The sequence below is a fragment of the Aureobasidium pullulans genome, assembly GCF_000721785.1.
Source record: "Aureobasidium pullulans EXF-150 unplaced genomic scaffold scaffold_21, whole genome shotgun sequence".
NCBI lineage: Eukaryota > Fungi > Ascomycota > Dothideomycetes > Dothideales > Saccotheciaceae > Aureobasidium > Aureobasidium pullulans.
This window is the reverse complement of record NW_021941041.1, coordinates 327,904-353,210: the sequence shown is the minus strand read 5'-3', so window position 1 is coordinate 353,210 and position 25,307 is coordinate 327,904. Positions and strand designations below refer to the sequence as shown.

At 50.0% G+C, this 25,307-nt stretch overlaps 8 protein-coding genes across 8 annotated transcripts; 4 read left to right on the top strand and 4 right to left on the bottom strand.

Annotated features, from left to right (window-relative positions):
• The first annotated feature begins 1,492 nt into the window (after positions 1-1,492).
• Positions 1,493-3,863, top strand: M438DRAFT_325285 (AAT family amino acid transporter). Its single transcript, XM_029903086.1, has 8 exons — positions 1,493-1,764; positions 1,817-1,921; positions 1,973-2,255; positions 2,306-2,427; positions 2,480-2,774; positions 2,827-2,941; positions 2,999-3,209; positions 3,276-3,863. Exons 1-8 carry the CDS (start codon positions 1,610-1,612, stop codon positions 3,661-3,663), a joined length of 1,674 nt encoding a protein of 557 aa, XP_029757255.1. The 5' UTR covers positions 1,493-1,609; the 3' UTR covers positions 3,664-3,863.
• Positions 3,864-4,301: 438 nt separating this feature from the next.
• M438DRAFT_303344 (uncharacterized protein) lies at positions 4,302-7,832 on the bottom strand. Its single transcript, XM_029902157.1, has 3 exons — positions 6,626-7,832; positions 6,177-6,571; positions 4,302-6,128 (listed from the first exon to the last, which is right to left on the bottom strand). Exons 1-3 carry the CDS (start codon positions 7,760-7,762, stop codon positions 4,766-4,768), a joined length of 2,895 nt encoding a protein of 964 aa, XP_029757254.1. The 5' UTR covers positions 7,763-7,832; the 3' UTR covers positions 4,302-4,765.
• Positions 7,833-8,897: 1,065 nt separating this feature from the next.
• M438DRAFT_280496 (uncharacterized protein) lies at positions 8,898-10,223 on the top strand (the record flags this gene model as incomplete). Its single annotated transcript, XM_029901164.1, has 1 exon — positions 8,898-10,223. The coding sequence occupies one exon, from the start codon at positions 8,898-8,900 to the stop codon at positions 10,221-10,223; it is 1,326 nt and encodes a 441-aa protein (XP_029757253.1).
• A 1,438-nt stretch (positions 10,224-11,661) lies between these two features.
• On the top strand, positions 11,662-11,991 carry M438DRAFT_280569 (uncharacterized protein; the record flags this gene model as incomplete). The annotated part of the gene is made up of 1 exon (XM_029901172.1): positions 11,662-11,991. A coding segment is annotated over one exon (330 nt), but the record flags the coding sequence as incomplete, so codon positions are not given.
• Positions 11,992-13,272: 1,281 nt separating this feature from the next.
• On the bottom strand, positions 13,273-14,503 carry M438DRAFT_408341 (protein-L-isoaspartate O-methyltransferas-like protein). The gene is made up of 3 exons (XM_029909948.1): positions 14,236-14,503; positions 13,738-14,183; positions 13,273-13,622 (listed from the first exon to the last, which is right to left on the bottom strand). The coding sequence occupies exons 1-3, from the start codon at positions 14,335-14,337 to the stop codon at positions 13,490-13,492; spliced, it is 681 nt and encodes a 226-aa protein (XP_029757251.1). The 5' UTR covers positions 14,338-14,503; the 3' UTR covers positions 13,273-13,489.
• Positions 14,504-14,693: 190 nt separating this feature from the next.
• Positions 14,694-16,718, bottom strand: M438DRAFT_348424 (glycoside hydrolase). Its single transcript, XM_029906145.1, has 2 exons — positions 16,476-16,718; positions 14,694-16,307 (listed from the first exon to the last, which is right to left on the bottom strand). The coding sequence occupies exon 2, from the start codon at positions 16,271-16,273 to the stop codon at positions 14,966-14,968; it is 1,308 nt and encodes a 435-aa protein (XP_029757250.1). The 5' UTR covers positions 16,274-16,307; positions 16,476-16,718; the 3' UTR covers positions 14,694-14,965.
• A 3,436-nt stretch (positions 16,719-20,154) lies between these two features.
• Positions 20,155-22,998, top strand: M438DRAFT_338436 (ATP-dependent DNA ligase; the record flags this gene model as incomplete). The annotated part of the gene is made up of 4 exons (XM_029904121.1): positions 20,155-21,195; positions 21,245-21,439; positions 21,492-21,666; positions 21,725-22,998. The coding sequence occupies 4 exons, from the start codon at positions 20,155-20,157 to the stop codon at positions 22,996-22,998; spliced, it is 2,685 nt and encodes an 894-aa protein (XP_029757249.1).
• A 534-nt stretch (positions 22,999-23,532) lies between these two features.
• On the bottom strand, positions 23,533-25,119 carry M438DRAFT_280627 (uncharacterized protein; the record flags this gene model as incomplete). The annotated part of the gene is made up of 1 exon (XM_029901175.1): positions 23,533-25,119. The coding sequence occupies one exon, from the start codon at positions 25,117-25,119 to the stop codon at positions 23,533-23,535; it is 1,587 nt and encodes a 528-aa protein (XP_029757248.1).
• Positions 25,120-25,307: the final 188 nt, after the last annotated feature.

Below are 25,307 nucleotides of genomic sequence, written 5' to 3'. Positions count from 1 at the left end.
TCGCTTCGCAACCATGCCACGAACAAAGACGTCTTCAATGAAGCCATCAGGGGCTTGCTTGGCCTATTAAGGACTTGGGAACTCGAAGCTTCAAGGCATCAGGGGAATCCCTCGGTAGCTTGGAGCTGCGTCTCGATGCCTGCTGCGACATAGAATCCGGCGAGGGCCCTGCTGAGTTCCACTTTGACGTCCTGAAATCTAGCGCCAATTCTCGCTTCGATCTGAATGAAGAGCTTCAGGTCGTCTATCGCATTGACTTCCTCGCTCTAGAAGCTCGTCTCGGTAGTGCCCCATCTACAGCTATGTGCCAGTTTTACTACTGCCATTTTACATCTGCAAATAATCGACTTGGAATATCTGGACCCAAATCAACAAACATGAGACTGTGCGTAAAGATCAGAGAATTGCTCTAGCTAATAATCTAGCATCACTGAACCTACCTCGTCTGAGATTTTCACTTATTGGATACTATGGCACGACCGATGCTCACAACCATTTTTACAGCTGCAGCAGCCTCGAACAGAACTGTTTCGACACGCTGAATTGCTATCCGAAGGGTCTACCAACGTTCCTGTCTGAACAAGCTGTATCTCAACAATGCTCTTGTATCGGCTCAACTGAACTCGAGCTCTGGCGAGACAACAGCATCCAGATGGCCTACTCTTCGACGATTCTCCATAACAGGCGGCATAATCCTTCCCAACGGCGAGTGGTATTACACAGGATATCCTGACGTCTTAGAGGCAGGCTTGGGCACACCGCACTTGAGCAGTGATAGTGAGCCTGAGACATCTGATTCGGGAGGTGGTTTGACTGATCTCGAGGACAACTCAGACCACGATGCAACAGCCAGCAGTTCAAGATCATATTACCCTTGGCGGACGCAACCGGACCCGGACTCGTTTAGTGCACTAATCAGAAGTGTGGCTGCCGCGATACCACGTATGCCTGCACTCCAAACAGGTGATATCGAGCTTGGCTCCGAAGACCGTCCCCCTGTGATACTTGTTCTTAAATTTGCTGCGGTCGGCTGCGCATTCCAGGACCGGCCTGATTACCGAACAAGAGATACACAAGAGGATATGAGGTCGCGAAGGCTGCAGATCTGGAATGGTCGTGGAGTCGAGACGTTCCTCTTCCAATAGACCAAGGCCGTATTGATGAAGTGTCTTGGCCCTGATGGCTTCTTGATGATACATACATACCCCCCAGTTCAGAACGGGTACGAATGCGGGGAGCGGGCAGCTAATCCTGATTAGGAAGGACATGAAGATAATCGTGAAAGCCTAAAGATAACCAACGGCTGCCCGAATCCTTTGTAGTACAGTACGTGGGATTCGCAGGATCCGCAGGATTGTTGTCTGGTCATTTGGCACCCCTAAACGCGCCTCTTCTTGCACCGAGGCTTGTTGGAGATAAGTACGTCGGCAAGCCATACTTGGCGCACGCTTCATTGGACAAGACGAGCTTATCAATGGAACATTGTGGTTGACGGATGGTTGCATTCCGCAGCGCATTTCCCGCAGCGCTCCCCGAAATGCCTCAAAACATGGGTGGCCGCCGCTGCCGGTTTCTATCCACGTTTTCTCTTTGATCTTGTGTCGCAAAGATGAGTAGCGAATCCAAGACTTTCGACGACAAGCACGCCCAGGCTGGGGCAATCGGCCACAATGTCCACGACTCGGATGACCGCGACATTGTTGTTGGCGAGCAGAATGCGCTGCACAGAGATCTCAAGGGTAGACACATGCAGATGATCGCTATGTGAGTAAACCGACTAATCTCGAGTTTGTCGCTGTCCTGACCAAAGTTCTAGTGGTGGCGCAATTGGTGCTGGTCTCTTCATCGGCTCTGGTGGTGCTTTCCAAACTGGTGGTCCTGCCTCTGTGCTCATTGGCTTCATGCTCGTTGGAATTCAAGTGTAGGGTCTCTGCCGTTGATGGTTTTGTTCTTGTCTGACGTCAACACGCAGCTATTTCATGATGCAGGCTCTTGCAGAAATGTCCGTCATGTACCCAATCAACGGTGCTTTCGCAATGTACATCTGTCGCTTCGTCGACCCATCTTTTGGTTTTGCCTGCGCCTGGGAATACGCCATCAGTTGGTTGACTGTCCTTCCCTACGAAATCTCTGCTGCTGTCAACATTATCCACTTCTGGGAAGGCTCACAGCACATTAACAGCAGTGCTTGGATCGTTCCATTGCTGGTCGCTCTCGTTGTTATCCAGTTCTTCGGAGTACGAGGATACGGCGAAGTGAGTTCGAAAATGATGGCTTCTGGATCCAGGAGCTGATCGATAAACAGGTCGAATATGTTCTCAGTTTGATGAAGATCCTTGCTTGCATTGGCTTCATGATTCTTGGTGTCGTCATCGATGTTGGTGGTGTTCCAACTGACAGAAGAGGCTATATCGGTGGAAGATACTGGTTCGTGCTGTTGGGACATTTCATTTGACCAGAGACTGATTCCTTGAAACAGGCATGCCCCTGACGGTGCCGCCTTCCTCAATGGCTTCCACGGATTCTGCAGTGTTTTCGTCACCGCCGCATTTGCCTACACTGGCACTGAGTTGACCGGTTTGGCCGCAGCTGAAACCGTCGACCCAAAGAAGGAAATCCCCAAGGCCTCGAAGCAGGTCATCTACCGTATTCTGATCTTCTACGGAGTCAACCTTTTGCTCATTGGTTTGATCGTGCCGTCAGACAGCCCACTATACAGTGATGGAGGTTCTACATCTCGTCACTCACCTTTTGTCATCGCTATCAAATTGGCGGTATGTCTTTCTCAATTATTAGAACTCGATCAGAAGCTAACTAATCCGAAAGGGAATCAAAGTCCTACCATCGATTTTTAATGCCGTTATCCTCATTGCCGTCATGAGTGTCGCAAATTCTTGTACTTTCGGCTCAACTAGAACCATCCAGGCTTTGGCTGCAAACGGTCAGTAATTACACGGTATCACAGCGAGCATGCTCAGAAACTAACATTGAACACTAGGCATGGCACCCAAGTTCCTGGCTTACATTGACAAGAAGGGTCGTCCTTTGGCCGTCATCGCCCTCCAGCTCCTCTTTGGTTGCCTCGCATTTATCAACTTGGCGCCCAACGGCGGAGATATCTTCAACTGGCTTCTGGCCTTGTCCGGTCTCTCGATTTTGTTCATCTACGGTGGTATTGGCCTTGCCCACGTCCGTTTCCGAGCTGCCTGGTAAGCAAGAAGAAGAAAGAGAAAACAAGGGGATGTTCTCAAGAAAAACTACTAACCCACAAACAGGAAATACCACGGTCACTCTCTTGACGAGCTCCCTTACAGAGCAAGCGCCGGTGTCTACGGTTCTTATTTCGTCATGTTCATCACCGTAATCGCCCTTCTCGCACAGTTCTACGTTGCCCTCTATCCCATCGGCGGCCCCAACTTGGACACCAGCACCTGGTTCCAGCTCTACCTCGCCGGTCCTCTCCTCGTCTTCCTATACTTGGTTTGGAAGGTCTACAGCTTCTTCAAACGCCCTGCCGACCGCCCTCTATGGATCAGCACAAAAGACATCGATATCTACACCGGCATGAGGCAGATCGATCCTGTCATGACTGGCGATGTTTCGATCAAGCAAAAGAAGGGTGTGATGGGTCACTTCAAGAATGCTTTCAGCGCTGTCTTTTAAGCCAGGGACAAAGGCTTCAAAAACCAGGGATTGTAGACACATAATTGGCGCATCCACCTGGTTGGACAGCTGCAGCAGAGGTCTTGACTATGTACAAAGATGGACCGCGTCAAGAACCCCCCTTATAACTATTCATCAGCATCAGCATCAGAAATTCTTTGTAATTCACATTATTCAATTCTGACTAAATCATAAAAGCCAATCAACTCTACAAACTTGCTTTCCTTATCTTGATCAACATCTATTAATATCCTGTGCATCCTTATCATCTCCACCACATCCACCAGCCAAGCTATTTCACTGATAAGGAATAATCACACATCCACCCATGTTCACGATCTGCCCTGACTCGAGTTTTGATAAGCATCACAGACCCTCCACTCCTTGCCAGCTCCAGCTCCAGCTCTCTGACACACTGGAAGACTGGTCTTTATAAACTAACTAGACGATACATTTTGCACGTACGGCCACAGTCAGCTGAAAACTGGGCATCCCGTCCGCTCTGCCATACATAAGCAGTTGAACGGCAGATTAGTACTACGGTGGGTGACCACGTGGGAATCCCTGCTGCTGTACGTTTTGCTTTTTGCATCTCTTCGATGTTTCTCTTTTGCCAGCGAGCGAGGAAAGACTTGATAGTGTTTGTGTCGAGGAAGGGTATGGTAAGGGTTGATGGTCGGTGATGGCTTTTATTTTCGAACCATGGAGATGGAGGCCACTGCTTTGTTTGTCTCTAGGCCTTGTGATGATTGCTGTTTCCTTGTACTCGTATGATCTTTTCGTTGCGCTTTGTGCGATTGTTGTTTTTTGCCTTGGGTCAAGATGGAGAGGGTTTCCTAGGTGATGATAAACTCGCTATCCTGCATCACGACTGCCTCCCTCGCTCCATATCAGCAACAACCGACAGCTCTCTTGAAGCTCGCAATCAACCTCCTGCAGCCGCACATGTGATTCTTTCCTGGCGTTTGTGCAAAATTTGAGGTTTCGTTATGGGTATATATGTACAAGATGTTGCTACAATTACTCTAATCAGAGCATCCACCCATCGCTAAACGCAGTCAAAGAAATCGAAATATAGCTCTGCAAACCAGGATCTTCTGAATCAAGGTGCCACCAATGCGGTAAACACATCCAACTTCTTGATCAGGTCCACCATGCGGAAAGGTTTGGTTATCGTGTCATCCATGCCAGATGCAATGGCCTGCGCCGTTTGCTCGGCCCTCGCATTGGCAGAAACAGCAATGATGGGGATATGATCGCATATCAAGCCTTGCTGCTCGTATTCGCGAATCTTCCTTGTTGCGGAAAGGCCGTCTAGAACGGGCATTTCGACGTCCATAAGGATGAGGTCGATTATCCTGTCAGAAGAACTGCGTAGTGCGCTCCAGTGACGGGTTGTTTGTAGGAAGTCGAGAGCTTCTTGGCCATTGTCTGCTACCACGACTTGGTAGCCACGTTTGACGAGTTGCATTTGTAGCAGGCGTTGGTTTACCGCATTGTCCTCGACGACTAGAATGCTGATTCTGGTTTTCGGAGTTTGATCGGCGGACAAAGAAGCCGAGTTCTGCCTGAGGAGTATCGATTTGGGGGGAGGAGGAGGGTTGGTGCGGTAAGCCTTGACGAAAAAGGCGAACGTTGAGCCGACGTCTGTTTCAGATGCCAGACCGATTCTTCCACCTTGCATTTCGCAAAGCTGCTGTGATATGCATAGACCCAGGCCAGAACCACCATACTCATTATAGGTCCTTGCTGATGCTTGCGAGAATCTGGTGAAGAGTTTACTCTTTTCTTCTTTCGTTAGGCCTGTGCCCGTATCTGTGACGGTGAAATGTAGATGCACAATCTTCGCGACGGAAGCTGGATCATCCTCCAAACTCTCTTGACTGTAGTCGTGTGGTATGTGACTAACGGTAAATTCGACTCCAAGTAGCTCCTGTGTGGGTGGTGTGCTTGACGCTCCCATACGAACAGTGACTTTGCGTACAGATCTCTTTTTTGAGAACTTCAAGGCGTTCGAAACGACGTTGACTAGGATTTGTTGTACGCGACCAGGATCGATCGTGACCCATTCAACATCCAACCCTTGAAGTGAGGGGTCGACCTGCGTTTCTAGTTGGACCAAGTTATTTGCGGCTTCTGCCTCAAACGACCTATCCACATTGGCTAGCAACGACATTGCGTGTGTAGGAGTAGGCGCCAGTTGTAACAGTTTAGAGTCCAGCTTTGATAGCACGAGGACGTCATCCGCGATCCTGAGTTGATGTGCAGAACAAGATATTATCGTGCTTACAGACTCGATGCTTTGCTGGACAAGTTCTTTTATGCGTTGCTCTGCCTTGTGATCTGGTACCATATGATTTGCGAGAATGGCTTTTGTCTCTGCAAGGTTTTCGAGAAGAGCATCTGCGCAATGCATGACCGCGCCTAAAGGATTGCGAATTTCGTGTGATGTCATGTCGATGAAGCTGTTAGGGTTAGCGAAACACTTTGCAAGTATCAAAAGGACAACTCACTGCTCCTGCTGTCTTCGGGCCTCAAGTGCTTCCTCCATCCTGGTCTTTTGCACTGTCTCAGCGAACTTGATGGCGCTGATGTCTTCCATAGTACCAATGACGCCTGAAATCGATCCGTCCTCGTCAAATTCAGGAATAGCATTTGTGAGGATCCAGACTGGACCCATGGATTCGCCATTCTCATTGTACCATTCTCGCTTCATTCTGACCTGGACCGTAGATTTGGTCCTGGCAGTAACAACGCCTTTCCAAAATGTTTCGGCAACCTTCTTGTCTTCGTCATGGATGACTTGAGGCCAATCGATCTGATCGAAGGGCACCACAGGATGACCAGTCTGCTCAAACCAAGCCGGGTTTACATATGTCACTCTGCCTTGTTGGAACTCTATCAGGTACTAAGGGTTGGAGTCAGTTTCGGCACACAGAAGCAACATAGAAGCAACACGTACGATTCCCACAGGGGACTCCTCAGCAAAGTCAAAAAGTCGTTTGTTGCCAAATCTCTCCCGCGCCAATGCATCAACAGTCTCACGAGACCTTTCAGACGTGGCCAATCTTTGAGCAGCGGTATTGGTCGTGCATCCTAGAATGCTTCTTGCAGCTCCGTTTGGGTCAAACACAGGAAGCAAAGCTACTGAGGCCAGAGTACCGATGACATCTTTACCTGTGCTGTCGTCGGACTTATATCGCGTCTCAAAAGAGACTGGGGTACCTGAAGCAGCCAATTCCCATTGTGAGGCCACATAGTTGGGTTCATCGGCCAGTGTATGTATCAAGTCCAGGTAGGCATTTTCTCTGGTCCCATGGTCATTTGAATTGAGCCAGGTTTTGTTCGCATGAACCAGGGTGCCTTTCAGATCGCATTCGAACAAGCTGATGCCTACCATGTCTATGACTTGCAAGATTTGCTGATTCCGCTCATTGCTGGACGAATACTCGTCGCAATGTCGAGTTCGTTGTCCTTGGTTGTCCTTCGAGCCACCAAGCTGTACTTGTTGTTTGCATTGCTCTGCGCCAGCTGTGGTTGAAAGGTCGTGGCCCGTATCCAAAGCGATTGGCCTTTTCATTCCTTCATGAGTGACGTCCTGAACTGATATAAATACGCCGGTCATCGAGCCAGAAAGAGGCATGGCAGTCCAGCGCCAGATCGTGTTCTCCTGAGTGTCTCCACTACCAAGGACTCTCGATTGATCAATGACAAGGAGGTTGTTGGGAGGTGAGAGGTCGTTCTGCAAGGAAAAGTTTGTGATTTCCTGAGGCATATTCATTTCGGTCTCCCTTAGTACATGACCGAGATCCACCGCTCCATTCGCAAAGGCTGTGCTATACGCTTCATTGTAAAATATTCGCCGGTCGTCTCCAAGAAGTAGCAGCCGTGGTTGGGAATCCAAAAGAACGATTTGACATATTTGGAGAAGCTCGGGAGGCCATGAAGACAGATGTTTCAGTGGAGTTAATTCCCAGTCGTTGTCCAGGATGTTTTGTAAATGCTGTCGTTGTTTTGGTGTACTTGTGTGTGGTAGTCGCAGGATGACATCTTGATTGTGATGCGCGCCCTGCTTGACGGGCTCACATGCGACCGTCATTTTTTGGTCCTCAGACACGAAAGAAGGATGGAGGCAAATCACAGTCACTCACTGGTGGGCGATGCGGTTGCCATTCAAGCAGGATTGTGCACAGAAAACACGGAAAGACAACAAAGGCGTTTTACCTTCGGTGGGCTGTTCTAGAGCCACTAGCCCTGTCATGCCAAAGGCGGCAGTGATCTCCTTAGAGATCCCTAAATGCAAGTGCGCTCGTGGTGAGGCAGCGTGCAACTGCTTGTTCGGACTGGCTCCCGCTTGCAGTTGTCGCTGGGACTCTACTCTTTGCGCCGCTTACGAATAAATTAGGAAGGGAAGACCAAGTTGCAAAGCAGGCCGAGGAAATTGTTCATATTCACAACAGCCTGAAACTTGGCGGGATAGTCGCACCACCACCACGAGAGCACCTTTGTCAATGCCTCATCACTGCAAACAAACCACAACGCACCATCTTGATCTTGAATTTGATCATTTTCATGGTCACCGCCGAACCCGTATGGATTTCTGATATGAATATTGAGTTCATAGAAATCTGTGTCGCGGTTATGTCTCGGGACGATCTTGTTCCTAATACCCGAGGCTCTGATATGCTTCAGCCAACCGGTGTTTTATGCACGTTCGGCTTACCCCAAGTAGGAAAAGGGTTCTTCGCCGCGAGTCTTGGCCAAAATATGCTGAAGGAAAGGCCATTCGGTAAGAGCCGCTTAAATGCAGATGTGAAACCCAATGCAGGCTGCAGTACTTGATAGGATGGAGGAATACACCAGCGGAAGTCTATTGTTGCCACATGCCCACATGCCGCATCTCATAATGTTATTTCTGCCCTCGCGCGGGATCTGAGAAGACACAAGGAATGCTTTGAAAAGGAGGTTCTTCCTTTCGCATTCTGCTGCTCGGTGAAGATACCCATGGCATTCAGACGGCACAGAAGTGCAGCTGTATTTCTCCACTAGGTGTTCTTGCCGCATCCGCATCCGAAGAAACTGTCAGTGTCTAGCGCGTGTCTGGATCAACGCATTCTAGGCCCAACGAACCCATCTCTCCCTTTTAGTACATGAGAACGCTTGGGGAACACAAGAGTAGAACAGCATTTCCAACTCACCATCCTACAGTCTTCAACCCTCGCACCTCGTCGCGAATGGATATCCTCGGTTACGATCAGGGTCTGCCTGATCTTGACCTCCCCAAGAATAACGACAAAGAGGCACTCGGTCAGAACACCAGCATCCCGATCGATTCGCCGCAACAATGTTCGAGCGACTTCTACTACTCAGCGCCAGTGCCTGTGACGATACCGAATTCTCTGATGCCGGTACCTAGCGTTTTGCTGGAAAACCCAATGAACCTGATTTATTGCCACTACTTCATCAACTACACGGCCAACGTTCTCGTAACTCACCAGTGTCCATCAAATCCTTTCTCGACAATTTTGCCGCAGCTCGCTATGCAAGATGATAATCTTTTGCGACTCTTGTTGGCATACGCAGCATGTCACCGAGCTCGACTTTTGCGACATGCCGAACCCAAGAACCGCATCGCAACGTGGGTTACACCTGTGTTCCCTTCGCTGCGTCAAGCTCTTTCCGGAAACGAGCCCATTTCCGATTCCGTATTCGGATCTTGTGTAATGCTTGCCTCACTTACTCAGTCATATCCTCTGGCCTTTGATTTGCCCATTTCCTGGCAGGAGCATCTGAGCTTGGCACGGCGATTGTACAGTCTCCGTCTTAGCCAAGAAGGTCTTCAACGAACCAATGCGACGGTATTCTTTGGTAGATGGTTCGCCTATCTGGACACTTTTGGAAGCGCAAGCAGCGACACTTATCAAGGCGCCTATTACGAGTGGTCACGCGAGCTTAAACTGGCAGAGCAAATTCCTGACATACAGTGTCTGGCTGGCTTCACCACCAAGTCACTCGTCCTGTTATCGAGGACTGCAGAACTGGCCAAACGTTGCGATTATGAGCGCAACTTAAATGGCCAGCCCTCGATTCAGACCATCACCATGTCTCAGCAGTTGAGAATGAATCTGGAGCTGTATACCCTGGAGATCAAGCACACACGCTATGACTGTGCCTGCTCTGAGTCTTCGTCGTCCTCTACCGAAGTGTATCGCGCCGTCAATGCTGCGATTAGCCATGCCGCCTTGATCTACTTGCATCGCCGTGTGTACTTGCTTCCCTCGGATTCTCGGTTGGTGCAGTTTTCGGTAAATGCCATCTTGGAAGCCTTCAACGAGTTAAAAGGATACAATGCGTTTGACACTCCGGATATCATCTTGCCTCTCTTCCTTGCTGGCTGCGAAGCTAGAGACCCTGGTAAAGCTGTCGACGTGTTGCAGCGCCTGCAGAGTATCGAGAATGCCGGTATGGGACAGGTCGTTCGTGTCAAGGCCTTGCTTCAGGAATGCTGGGACTCTGGGAGAGACTGGACTGAGCTCAAACACAACGTTTTGCTTGGCTGAGAGCAGGCTATTTCCTTCTGTTGAGCAGTCAGGAAACTGCTCAGGATCATATCGAGCGATCGACGCCTGCGTTGAACCTCCAAGGACGCCGCTTAGCATTTGCAACATTTCGAACACGAGGCGTAAGGCGCAGGGTTCACCTGAGAACATCGGCGCCGATAGCAGGCCGATGAAAGGACGTCGCAGGCGAGCGTTGCCGGTCGCAAGACTTAAGGGAGACTTGCACCCAGAACATGAACTCCCGCTATAAGCCAAAAGATTGTTTTCGCGCTTTTGTTGCAATTGGCAGGATATCTCGAAGTGCGGACTACTGAGATACATTGTCTTCTGACGAAGCATTCAAGCTTGCCTCTGTGGCGAGTAACGCATGGAACTAGGACATGTCTTCCTCCGATAAATCCACACTCGGATTTGACAGATGGCAATTTAGCTGCCAATGAGTTGGACAAGCAGGGATGGGAGGGAACATCAATGTGTTTATCACACATATGAGCATGAAACAAAGGAGTAGAGGAGCTCATGACTACCGGGAACGAAGGCGAAAACTCATTAGAATGTAGATAGAACGAATTTCGTTTTGATTTATGGCTTTTCAGCAACTACACATGTCTGTGTCTCTGTGAAATGATCGTCCAGCTCATTGACATGAGGAATGAAGGATCTCAACACGACCACATCACGTTGGCAATCCTTATGCTAATCGTGTTGCCAATGGCTGTGGGAATGATCTTGTTGGCAACTCAACGCAGTCTGCAACCATTCCGAGAAAACTACTTGCACTTTCCACCTTCTGATTGAACATCGAAAACCAGTACATTCGCTATACAGTATCAAATGCAACTCATTATCAGTCGCGACTACTCTCATTCAAGCTCGCGTCTCTAGTTACATGGTATACAAGCACAAAATGCACAAACTAAGCGCTACCGCCGACGAGAAAAGCTGCAAGCGCCCGTCTGTTTCACATGCATTCTCTGCGAGTAAGAAACAGCCCACAATAAGGCAAGCAGGGCGTCAAGATCATTTTTTACCTTGACCCGACTCATGCAAGTAACCTCTTTCTGGACGCACGATATGCAAAGGGCTCAAGCCTCACGCTTAGGTACTTGTAAGCGCTGAGATCTCTGTGTTTAGTGAGGCACGTAGGTCCGATATATGTAGGTCAAAGCTGCCAGGCCTGTTCTTCTTCTTTTCTTCGGTCGTTTTCACAACTTGACACTTGAACCGGTGTGTTGCTTCTGGACTCTCACTCTGGTCTGGTTGTATCTCTTTTTCTAGACGTATCATGGCAGTATCACGGAGTTGGGCGTCTTTTCCCAGACGCAATACAATTACCAGCACAGATGATGAAGAACAATCACTGGAAACCCTCACCCAACAAACAAAACCAGAACCCCAAGAGACGATCCGTCGACTCACTTCTAGAGAAACCCTCTTCATGTCACCTTCCAAAACCTGGAACCTCTACCGCCGCAACCCCTGGTACTTGAGCTGGCAACAAGAAACCTGGGCCATGATTTTCAGCTTATCCTGCCTGATAGCCGTCGCAGTAATAATGGCCTGGATAGATGGAAAACGTCTATCCATCTGGCACTGGGCCATCCAACCCAACGCTGTGATTTCAGTGTTGATTGTTTCCAGTAAAGCTGCTTTGATGATCAGTACGGCGAGTTGTGTCAGTCAATTGAAGTGGACGCATTTTCAAAAGAGACCTAGGCAGTTGCGGGATTTGGAAGGGTTTGACGATGCGAGTAGAGGTGCTTGGGGTAGTTTGCAGTTGCTGTTTAGTCCCTCGGGCTATCTGAACGTGGCTGTCACGTTGGGATGTTCGGTCACTGTGTTGGTGCTGGCTATGGAGACTTTTGGACAACAGTTGCTTTCGTTCCCTGAGAGACAAATTCCGGTTACTAATGAAACAGCTTCGTTTCCGGTCATTCAGAACTTCAATGCAATGCCATCTTGGGGTACTGGAGTACAGCTTTCCGATCGTCTGTTGAAGTCTCGGCTAGGGCTTATGGAGAGTATCTACGGACAGACGACCGACCCACCATTCGACTGCCCTGCTTCTTCATGCTCGTGGGACAGCCATGTAACACTTGGACTGTGTTCACGCTGTGAAGACGTAAGTTCTACTCCAGGAGGCTGCGAAATCAAGATCACCACCAAATCAAACAAATTCGACCAATATAATGAGACAACTCTGGAGTGCGATTACGATACGGGTAAAGGTCGAAATCTTACAACCATCAGAAGAGCACTTGGTGTCGCAAAGGACATTCCCGATCCGAACAATGCATCCGCTTGGACATATAGTACGGCAATCGATATCAGTACTTGGGATACGGACGCGTTTTACAACAAGGGCCAACCTGCAGTCGCGTTCAACTTTAGTGCGATTGTTACAAACGACACATGGGAGCGTCCGCAAATTACCACTTGTTCGCTGTATTTCTGCGCTTGGGTGTATGAGAACTCGACAGCACAAGGCCAAAACTTCAACGAAGGAAAGTTGGAGAAATATATCCTGGGTTATGACTCGATTCAGCGGACGCAAACTGGGCCAGGAGCAAACATGGATACTAGCAACTACACCTTCTCAGCCAATGGGACAGGGTTTCCAAGCGACAAACATAACGAAACATTCACGGTGTACGGCGATGCAGATAGTGAAATGTTCGGCCACCTGACGACCATCCTCGAATCCTCAACTTTCAGTTATGTTTCCGGCTCCAACGCATCTACCGCAGGTCTGGGTGACGCTTTGATGGTGAACCCAAATATAACAGAGCTGGCCGACAGAATGTCCACTAGCATGACGAACGTTTGGAGGCAGTACCAAAGCACGCCAGCAATTGGAACAGCATGGGAATCTGTTGCATTCATCCATGTCGAGTGGGCGTGGCTTACGTTACCAGCCGCAGCAGTGGCAGGTGCCGGTGCTGTCTTACTCATGACATTGATACAGAACCGACGGACTGTTCTGTGGAAATCATCGGTCCTTCCGTATTCTTTCAGATCGCTGCATGGATGGGAAGATGCTGATTTCGACATGGAGACGCTAGACGAGATCAGAGACAAGGCAAAAGAGATGAAAGGTCAACTGATTGGAGACGAGAACGAGAGAGTGAGGTTGGTCAAATCGTGAAAGCGGGAGAACCTAGCGTTAGAATAATTCGTAGAGCAATTCATGATTTTCGCGACCCTGGCATAACCACAGCCATCGAGATCGTTGATGATGTTTGACCGCTGTGCATAGCACTTGTGCTTTACTCTTGGGGTGCGTCTGTCAGAGGCACATATGATACGCCGTAGAGCTTCTTTTTCTCGACAGAGCCGTCTTCCTTCTTGTCAACAATGTAGATGAACTGTTCACCGCGCTCGCCAACGGGCATGAAAAGCCTGATCCAGGTCATCAGCATACTGTCTCTGACCGGGCGAACCTTCTCTCGACGCAAGCATCAGCTGCTACGATCGAGAAGCTGCGACTCGTGGGGATTGTTGAGAAACCACGTACCTTCCAGGACGTTTGAGCTGGTCAATGAGATCTTGATGGAAACCGACCGCAGCAGCACCCACATGGATGACATCGTAACCTTTTTCGCCGCCTTTGCCTGTCCAACCCTTTCTACCATCGGCCTTCACATAGGTGATACTTCCATTGGCAAGTAGTTGGCGACCTTCAGAACTCTTATCGGTGTTCTTCTTAGCAAGGTCCACAAGCGGTTGGATGTGTTCGACTCCAACTACTGTGCCACCAGGCTTCACTAGTTCGGCCAAGACGTGAGTAAGGTATCCAGATCCCGAGCCAACATCCAGCACCTTGGCCCCGGGTTGCAAGAAATCAAGTACAGATTCGCAGGCGTTCGCGTGCATGTGGGGTGCAGATATCGTGGCTGCATGGCCTATCGATTGGGGACTATCTCTGTATGGCGCTGCTGGAGCGTAATGTGCTCGGTCGACCTGAGATGAGAATTAGTAAAGTCGACTGTGCTAATATGAGTCGACCGCCTACACTCTTCATGGCTTGTTTTACACGATCTGTTTTGATGAGACCGTTGTCGGCAAGACAATCGACGAGACCATTGTTGGACGAGCCGTGACTACGCCAGGCCATTGTAAGCTGGCGGCGAGCTTGCAACGCGGTGGCAGTCTGTCCAGTGCGTAGAGAGCTGGAACCTGATGGAATTCTCTTCGGAAACTTGATGAAAGACACGTTGGCGAAAATTCCTAGGTCGAAATGTTCCAGAGTACGATGTGTTCGATGTGCCAGTAGAACTCCGGACTGTCGGAAGCTGCAATGCTAGATAGACGGAAGGAGCGTGGTGGTCTGCGGGGTTGTAATATCGACGTCACTTGACCTCGACTTCTACTGTGTATAAAGTACAGCAGGCACGGCTTTTGAAATATGGCCAAGCGCATGTCGATTTCTATGGCAAGATCAGCACAGTCACAAGTAAAGAGGAACCATGATTTGAACAGTGAAAACTCGTAAATTTCCTCCGATAGGACATCGTCATATGCTATGTACAAAGAAGTGTAGAGACCCGCAGACACACTACCTAGACCATTTGACATGAATCTGGAGAAAGGTGCTGATCAAAAGAAAAAGAAAAATCAAATACACGAATGAACTCTTCGTGAAGATAGAAAAGAAGATTTAAGATCGGAACTCCACAGAAATGCGTGCCCACAGAAGATAACCATGACTCGTACAAAATTTTTCCTAAGCGCTTTGTACAGTCTTAGTTGCAGATACCCCAGTACTGCTCAGCGTTGAAGGTGGAAGCGCTGTTGGTCTTCCACATGTCGTTGAAGGCAGTGAACCAGATGACGTTGGAGGTGACAGCCTTCTTGATGGAGGCGATGGCGGACTTCTGGTTCTGGACGCTGGGAACAGCGACACCGTTGTTGCTACCCTGAGTGGGCCAGCCAGTCTCGGTGATCCAGGTCTCCTTACCACCACAGACGTTGGAGACGCTCTGCATCTGCTGAACAAGGAACTCGCCGGAGTCCTCAGCAAGGACGTTACCGTCGAAGAAGGGGTGGGAGTTGACGGCAACGTAGTCAGAGAACTCGCAAAGTCCGGGGTTGGCAACCATGGCGACGAGAGTGTCGACAGCGACAATGCTACCAGTGTAGCCAGCGGCGGAGAGGGTAGACTTGGCAGAAGCGACACGCTTGCCAACATCAGCAACAGTGAGCTTGCCGCTGTTGACAACCTCGTTACCAATGGAGATGGTGTTGAATCTGGACCAGTCGCCGTTAGCGGCCTCGGTCAAGGTCTTCAGGTCAGCGGCGAGGGTCTCATCGGTGTCAACGTTGAAGACACCAGCGAAGATCTTCAGGTCGTACTGCTCGCAAGCGCTGAGGACGGTGGAGACCTGGTTGCAGTCAACACCGTAGGTGCGGACGAAGGCCCACTCATCGCCATTGCTCTGGGCGAAGGCGTGGATGGTAGCGAAGTCGCTGTTGACCTGATCCTGGGACTTGCAGCCACCGTCATCGGTGTAAGGAGAGTAGACAACGCCGTATCCCGAGGGACCCTTGCCGCTGGAAGAAGAGGCAGAGGAAGAGGCAGCGGCCTTGGAGGAGGAAGTCTGAGAGCCGTAAGAGATACCGGCAGAGACAGAGAGGATAGGGGCCTGGGTAGTGGAGGCGGCCTCGGTGGAGGACTCCTTGGAGATGGCAGCCTTGTAGACGGAGGCCAAAGTGGTGGGGGTGGGGGCGACGTAAACCGAAGAGGAAGAGGCCTCAGAGTAGGCAGGCTGAGCAGCGGCCTCGGTGTAGACAGGGGCAGAAGAGGCAACAACGGCAGCAGCGGAGGTTGCGGCAGCCTGACCCTCAGTGGAGGTGGAGTAAGGAGCGCCGTTCTCGTCAACAAAGACGACAACGTTGGGGAGCTGAGTGGTAACGTAGGAGTAGTCGGTCTCGTAGACTACCTCCTGACGCTTCTCGTGGAGCTCCTGGTGACGACGGTGGTGACCAGAAGGCTTAGCAGCAGCAAGGTTGATCAGCGACAGAGCGCCGAGGGCAGCAACACCAGTTCTCATCATGATGAATAGTATAAGGTAATGATAGTTTAGTCTGGCCGGCCAGCGGTGTCAGTGATGTGTATCAAAAGAATGTGCGGAGGGATGTTCAATCCGAAGAATTGGCGGAGGAAGACAAGTTTTGAAGCCTCGAGCAGAAGCCTCGAGCCCAACAACCTGGCCGGTGCTTGCGTGGTGAAAGGGGGCGGAGTGTGAAACTTACGAACTCGGTTCCTAAACAAAGACGAAGGCGTGAGAATAGATTGTCTCGAAATTGACTGACGCAAGGAGTTGCTCTGTGTGTTTGTTGACGTTCAAAAGAATGTGGCAGCTGTCCCGAAGCGCACGATTGAATTCCTCCCGGGGGATTGGTAGAGACGGCTAGTTTAAAGAATGTGGATGACCTTGAAGCAAAAACGAACGATGACCTGGCAAGGCAGTGGGTTGATATAACAGTGAGCAATTGGAAGAGACGAAAGCAAGAGACAAGAGCGAGGTCCACACTCGACTATCGATGGCAGAAACGGCCAACGGGTCGCCGTTGAGTACATAATCAAAGTATGGGAACCACCTAACTCGATATGGGAAGGACGAAGCCAAAGCGGAGGCTTCCCGAAATTGCCCAAGGCTTTAGTGCGTCCTGTACCTGAACATCACCCAAGCCACCCGGACTTCTGAAGCGAACGTGCGAAGTTTCTCTCGCATTTTCATGCATGTCAAGTGGAGAAACTCCGCTGTGCAAGGTTTCTTCTGCATGCAGAGAAGGCGGGAAAGGTTGAAAACCAGCCGAAGTCCGCCGCGCAAGAATACGAGATGCTGTTGCGTTTCTTCGACGAATCTCAGGCGGCCAGGTCGTCGTCGCAACAAAATGCGTGGTCTCAGACCACCGGAACAACCGCCTTGAGCGTTCGCCGTTGACGACGGTAAACAAACTGAACTCCAGAATCTCCCTGTGCGACCTGGAGTGTTTTGACTCGAGTCGAGCGCTCGAGCTGCGGCGACCTGCATGACCAAGAACAACAGACGTTGTCAATATGCGGCTAGGCCACGGTAAATATTCAGCATTTCTACACGAAGGTAGAGTTACGAAGTCGACGGCCCATGGGTTGACGTCTGGTTTGCCTTTATTCTCCGAACGCCATTCAGCTGTTGAAGACGAGGAAAAGATCGCTGGGCAGAAGACCTTGGCGAGCAAGCAAGGCCACGCGGCGAATGCGCTGGCAACGATGCCACGTCGAAGATGAATAGTGGTAGACGACAAGAGTGCGACTTTGGTACATCTCGAGTCTCGGCTTCCTAAGACAGCTGTCTTCGGGTCTCCGCCCTGCGAGGTACCCAAGGCACCATCTTACGGTACAGCAACCGTTCAGGTACAAGCAAATCAGTAGGTTTATTGCTTCTCGAACGACTCCACATCTTACATCTTATCGGTCAAGGATCAATGAACAAGGAAGAGGAAGACTTCTGAAGCCTTCCGTTGCGAATGTCTCACTCAACACATTTCGCATGTCTCTTTGAGCATCCTTTCTGTCTTCTGCCCATGTATCTTTCTGTCGCAGGACAGGGTTTCGCAGGTGTCACAATTTGCAATTCGACATTGAGCAAAAGACTCTTCTATGAAGTACACGGCACGTCGTACGCTCTCACTTCTGATAGGTTGTGTGCTTTGTTAGTGAGAACATGTCTTTGACCATCGTCTTCGAGACTTGTCCTCGGACTTCGCGTTTCTCGCAAAGTCGCAAACATTACAGCTGGGACCTACATCCCAGTGGGAAATCTTTCTCGTGTCGAAGATCTGTGTTTCCTCTTGACTTGTCCAACCAGATTTTTGTCGGGCTGAGACACAGGAACGGTTGCCCTGGAACGTCTACACGCGTCTACCACGACGAGGATTCAAGCAGTTCGTGCCTTCCTTATTGGGTAGACTGATTCCAAAGAAGGTCAGGATATTTGAGCTAACCACCGTATAAGCAGTCTCGACCCTAAGTCTCCAGACACAATAAGGTAGTGTATCCGACATACAAAGTTGAAGCTGGTTGTACCCCACCCAACTTTCTCGTTGAGTGAGCCCATGTCTGAAGTGGTCTTCTCCGCACGCGACTCGTCTCAACATGCACTTCTGGACTCCATATTCAGCTCCATCTTTTTCACTTCAGTAGCTTACGACCCGATTCACTTGCTTCTACCATAAGACAATATTGTCAGGCCATGCATTTGTCAAAAAAGGTTACTCTTGATCAACTAACAACTGACGGCCTCAGAGCAGTCTTTGCCTGAGAGCAAATCGCGACTGCAAAACATCCGCTCAGCCTCGAATAAGCAATGCGACTAGAGACACTGATTCTCGGGTAAAGACTGCAGTCTCTCACGTCTGGAAACCTAACGCGATACACCAGCCTATCCAACCACGACAAATCATATTCCTTGTCTATTTACCGATCAAGACTATCATCCGATCACGACAAGATACGCAGCAGGCAGAGTTTCTACTGCAAGCACTACTCCGGTGTCATGTTCTGATTCGAAGGCATCGTTGCTAAGAAAGCACTCCACGGAGTCCACTTTGGCAAAACTGCTCGAATCCACAGTCTTGCCGTCTGCTAGATGTCACAACAGTAACGACAAGCGATCGATCTCTTCCGCGCTGCAAAGACAGTTCCATCGCAGCATCATCACAGGCTTTGCAGCAGTGCAAAAACCATCGCTGCCTCCACTTGCGACAACGGTGGTGCAGCTTCATAGCCAAGACCGTCTTTTCTCGTATTTCTCCTCTTCTCCCAAACACGGCCGAGTTTCTCGTATTACTGTACACAACATGACGGCGCCGATCTGGAGATGTCACCTTCCTACAATTCCATCTCTGTCAGAGTAACACGACTCACGACGACGACAAGTCATTTCTTCGACGGCAGGTGAAATATGACTAAATTGCTGCAGGTACAAAGATTCGGAACTGCAGGAACGCGGAAGCTTGGGACCAAGCAACGACATAAAACGCATAACGGTGAGCTTGCATACGAGGTTATGCATTATTACAGATCTTTGTGGAGATTTGTAGCGGATGCCGAGGCATAACAAATGACCAGATGACTTGTATCCTTGGATAAAGGAGATACGACAGCAGCTATGATGATCTCAAGCAAGGTCAGCTGAACCTACAACGAGGTAATCTCAAGTAGAAGAAAGGTTGTCAAGGGGATCGACAGCAGTTTACTAGGGCTGTATACCGATCAAATCTCTAATTCCAATAGACAGAATAGCGCAAAGCAACAATACGACTATGCTAGATGTCTATAGAGTTGTCGCGATCATACGATGTGTATCATCACTTTTCTTGCGTTGTGAACCACAAAGACCGTCCTGATCCGCAAAGGCACTTGCCTTAGGCATTCATATTGAGACAGGGTCATCCCTTTCGCCAATGAATCTTTCAAACAAACCCCTCTCGACTCCCTCCCAACATCCTGTCGTTCCTGAAAATCATGTTGAGAGATTCATTGTGATTTGTTTGACTTGGTGTGTCAATGCTATGTCGACACAAGTGTTGTGTGGGCTGTAGAAGTCGAAAATCGTAATTGAAAAGGTCGACTTTCGAATCCCTGTGACCTGCGCACACTTCTGTGTTCATGTTCGCCGTGAAACCATGTACTGACACGATTCTGACTAAATGCATTCGATTGGAAGCACGGGACCGACAGGAAGATAGCTGTCCTTAAGCTACTCGAACTCGAGACAGGCGGTCGTTGTTGTCGTCTTTGACTGTGTGTTGGACCAAAACAATAACATGTGAAGCCCATGACGTCAACGGTATAACCCATTAACGCGTCATTTGCAAACCGTGTCTTTGTCGTGACAGAGGAATAACATCCCTGCACCAAACTATAGCCAATTCATATAGGAAAATGTCGACACCATCGAAACGACGCAAGAAGAACGACGGGCAACCTGCACGCGGACTCGACTACTTCTTTGGAAAGCAAGCACAGGTGAAACCACAACCGAAGGACGAACCGAAAATCGAAGCTCAGGAGACGGAGCTGAAGCATGACGACCTCGATCACGATGTCCTCTCTGATGAGGCTCTGGCCCGGAAACTACAGGCAGAATGGGACGAAGCAGACCGAGCAGCGTCAGCACCGGCGCCTACATCGTCGCCTTCGAAGGCAGCACCCACAACTGAGGCCTCGGAAGAAGCAGCATTACCGGAACATATAAAGCAAGAGTCGGACATAAAGGAAGAAACTCCCACACTCATTTCTGCTCCGGCAGCAGCACCTATCAACCCCTTTGCAGGTTTAGGCAAGAAGAACACGCTCTCCCTCCAGTCAGCTACCGCAGACGAAGACACAATCACATACGACATCCCCTTCGACCAAAGCCCCCTGACTTTCGACCCACAAAAGTACATACCTGAGTTGAAGAAGCAGTGGGTCACGGACAACGGCCATGCTACCTACGCCCTCCTCACCCACTGCTTCGTCATGGTGAACAGCACACAAAGTCGCATCAAGATTGTTGATACACTGGTAAACACTTTACGAGTTATAATAGAAGGAGATCCACAGAGCCTGTTGCCTGCAGTATGGCTAGCGACAAACTCAATATCACCACCCTACATCGACATGGAGCTCGGACTTGGAGGTTCTGCTATCTCAAAGGCGCTGAAAAAAGTATGCGGATTGGATAGCCCTGGGCTGAAGAAATTGTTCGACAAGTATGGTGATGCTGGAGACGTTGCATTTGAGGCAAAGAAGCGACAGAGCTTGACGCTGAGGAAGCCTAAGCCTTTGACCATCAAGGCTGTTTTCGAGTCACTAGTCAAGATCGCCAATGCAAAAGGTCATGGTAGTGTCGAGGTAAAGCAGCGATTGGTCGAAAGACTGGTTCAAGATTCTAGAGGTGCCGAAGAGAGTCGATATGTTGTTCGTACTCTGGTTCAGCATGTGAGTAGTCTTGATTTCATCAAAAGAACGATATCTGACTCTGGAGCAGCTTCGTATTGGTGCCGTAAAGACGACCATGCTTATTGCACTGTCTCGAGCGTTTCTCTTATCAAAACCACCAGGCGCGGACTTCCCGACAAAAGACAGACATGGATTGGCCAAGCTCTCGAAACAACAACTGGCAGAAGTATACTCTCCTGCCGAGGAGATTGTCAAGGCTTGCTTTGCTCGTCGACCAAACTATGTGAGCATACCACCTCTCTAACTTGTTGAATCTATGGCTGATGGACTTCTAGAATGATTTAGTACCCACTCTGCTCGAAATCGGCGTTACAGAAGAGCTTCTACTTCGCTGCGGTCTCGCAATGCACATCCCACTCCGCCCCATGCTGGGTGGCATTACTAGAGACCTAGGTGAAATGCTAACAAAACTATTCGGTCGCGAGTTCACCTGCGAATACAAATACGATGGTACTTGCACCCAACCACCTTCCATATGCCTTCTCTCTACTAACACTCCATTTCCCAGGCCAGAGAGCACAAGTTCATTGCGATCCATCGGGCAAAGTAACAATATTCTCCCGACACCTCGAAGTAATGACAGACAAATACCCCGACCTCGTCGCCCTGGTCCCCAAGATTCGCGGCGAAGGCGTGGAATCATTCATCCTCGAAGGCGAAGTCGTAGCCCTCGACCGCGCAACCGGCGCTTTACTACCCTTCCAAACCCTCTCCAACCGCGCTCGCAAAGACGTCGCCATCTCCTCCGTCACCGTAGACGTATGCCTCTTCTCCTTCGACCTGATGTACCTAAACGGCGAAGGGCTCATGGACCGCCCATTCCGAGAAAGAAGATCCTTGCTACGGAGTCTATTCGTGGAAATCCCCCATCATTTCACCTGGGTCAAAAGCATCGATGCCGTATCCACCGACGAAGAAGCAATCGCAGAGTTCTACAAACAAGCACTCGCGGATAAATGCGAAGGCTTCATGGCGAAAGTATTGGATAATCTGCCCAATCCTGATTTACTAGATGAAGACGGCATGCCAAAACCACCTCCTACACCATCCAAACGCAAACGTGCCGCCAAACCAAAACCGGGCGATATTCCCTCCTCACCACCACCAGAAGCGGAAACAGCAGCGATTAAAAAAGGAGGAAGGAGGAAAGCGCTCCTCGCGACCTACGAACCGGATAAACGACTCGATTCATGGTTGAAAGTGAAAAAAGACTACGACACCTCTGCGTCAGATACCATCGACCTAATCCCCATAGCGGCATGGCATGGCACAGGGAGAAAATGCAATTGGTGGTCTCCCATACTGCTCGCTTGTAGGAATCCAGAAACCGGAGGACTAGAAGCAGTTACGAAATGTATGGCCGGATTCAGTGATGCGTTTTACAAGGCAAACAGGTCAAAGTATGATCCAGATGCCGGATTGGAAGATGAAGATGAAGATGAGGAGGCAGAAGTACCGACCCCCCACCCAACAAAAAACAACACCCTAGGCGCCAAACCGTCATACATCTCCTACCGCGGCCCTTCCCCATCAATCTGGTTCTCCCCCCAAGAAGTGTGGGAATGCGCTTTCGCAGACGTGACTCTCTCGCCCACCTACACCGCCGCTATAGGTCTTGTTTCTGAAGAAAGAGGATTGTCATTGCGTTTCCCACGCTTCCTCAAAGTCAGAGAGGATAAAAGTGTTGATGAGGCTAGTACGGGGGATTTTTTGGCGCGGTTGTGGAGGAAACAGGAAGACAGGGGAGGGAAGGTGGAGGAGGAGGTGGAAGGGGAGGAGTGATGGATGGATGGATGGATGGATGGATGGATGGGGGAGTTTTATGTGTATACTAGCTGGAATTGGACGATGTTGATGACGTTGATCTTATAAGTTGCAGAGGAGAGATGGGTATTGGACGAGACAGCATGTATTTACTTTGTGCGTTTGTGTCAAGAATAATTCCAAACGCCTCTTTTTTGCTCCAAAATGGGGATTTCTGTTGACGCCGAAGGTGGTGCTGAGGCGTCTCGATATTTATCTCAGCGCCTTCTACTGTGCCCAAACCAAGCGTTGAGAACACGAAAGCCATTGGCGCTGGAGGAGGCGCTGAGATTTACTCCGTCCGATATCAAGGATTATCTCGATGCCTTCTGTGGTGCTGATTTGAGCGCTCAAAGGGACAAGAAGGCCATTGGCGCCGAGAGAAAGTTGTTTCATTCTTCTGAGATGAGGAAATTGTTCTATTCATAAACTTCGTTAAAACTTTCCTTCTACTCTATCAAGAGAGATGAAGGAAAGCAGATGTGCATGGCATGGCATGGCATAGCACATGTTCTAATAGCCCATTCCATAACTTCTGACGCGACTAAAGTAGAACGCTTTGTCGTTCTTCAGACCGAATTCACCCCAATCGTCTGTGAGTCTGTTGTAACTCCAAAAGCCCTTCCAAGTCAATTTGTTGTTACCAGCCGACTTCTTGCCTCTGCTTCCGAGACCGAATTGCATCTTCCACATGTACTTGGGGATAACACCGTCAGTCTCGACATGCACATCTCCCTCGGCTTCTTGTGAAGAAGTGCCGTCACCAGGACCGGAAAGTCGCCATCGCCCACGGAGTGCGTCCTTCATGACGCTATTGGGGAGAAGGGATCCACTGGCGTAAGAGCGCATGTTCTCCTTGGTGAGGTGATGGACGACATCGATGGGCTCGGTGGTGGTGAGGAGAGATATACAACTGCCATCTCTGAAGAAGCGGAGGTAGCGGAAGTATGTCACGATGAGGATTGGCGTGCCCCACGTTGACGAGGAGGTGTTTGTGGCACCAGGGCGTTGGTAGTTGACTGTACTGATGTAGCAACCATTAAATCGTAATCGAGGGCGTGAGCGGAACATCTGGCGCCAGGAGGACGCATACAAGGAGTGGAGGAGTTTATTGTCGATTTCAAGGGTTGTTTTTGAGGGGCGTGGAAGAGGAGCGAGTTGTGTTTCTTCAGCGTCCTGATCTTGTCCCTCAGAGAGGTAGGCTGCATCGTCTTCGAAATCGGGCTCTACAGGCTCGCCCTTGATGTTGCAGGCGTAGTTGTAATGCATGCCTGCGAAACCAAACTCTGGGCCTAGAGCGACGCGTTTCCAGATAGACTCATCTGTCATGACGAGGTATGCGAATCTCTTACAGACCAGAGACAGCTTAGACAGGGAGGCCAAATCGTTGACGGCAGTCCACGTCAATATCTCAGACAGAATCTCGCCAGGAAGTTCAGCGATAGGGCAAGGCGGAGGAGCATCGAGATCTGTGGGAGCTGGAGCACCAGGGATTGAGAGTTGGGAGAATTGGTCCACCAGCTCAGAAAGAGTCGGTGGCAGTCCGTGGGACGAGTGATGTGCAGTGCCTGGAACAGTCTGTGAAGCATTCGACGGGTTTGGTTGTTGTTGGTGGACGACAGGCTTCGGCTTGGGTGGAAAGGCCGAAGGAGGGAAGTGCTTGTTCTTGTATTTCTCGTGGACACGATCATCCATCTTGAAGGCCGTCCGGTAGAGAGCGACACTATCACCCAGACTGCCCATGGTCTCCTTCTCTACAGCCTTTTCATAGTGTTCCAAGGCAGACTCTGGCTCTTTTGTCAAGTGCCCTCTGGCAAGAGCTTGTTCGTGGGCATCCAACTTCAATTCGGCCTCCTTGTCTGGCAAGTCGTAGTAGACCTGGGGTGCAGCTTCCTCTTCGGCGTCTTGGTCATGATGTCTTTGTTGTTGCGGCTTAGGCTTCGGGGCAGAAGACGAGGGAGGAGGATTCCTGCGCGGACGAGTCGAAGGAGCTGCTTCTCTGGACTGTTGGCTGTTCCTTGACTGGACCTCTGCTTGCCATTGTCGTCTGAAAGCTTCCAACTCGGCATCGGTATTCTCTGGTGCTTCCCGTTCACTCATTATGACGGCGATTGTGGTTGACAGTCGTCTGGATGCACGGGGCAGTCTAGATCGAGATGGACTCGTGGAAGAGGCGTGAAAGTTGCGTGACGTAGGAGGGGCTGCTTGTCCAAAACGGCGTGCTCGATGTCTGCTCAATCAGTCTCGAGGCAGCAATGGAATGAGCTGGTCGAGAGAGATCAAAGTAT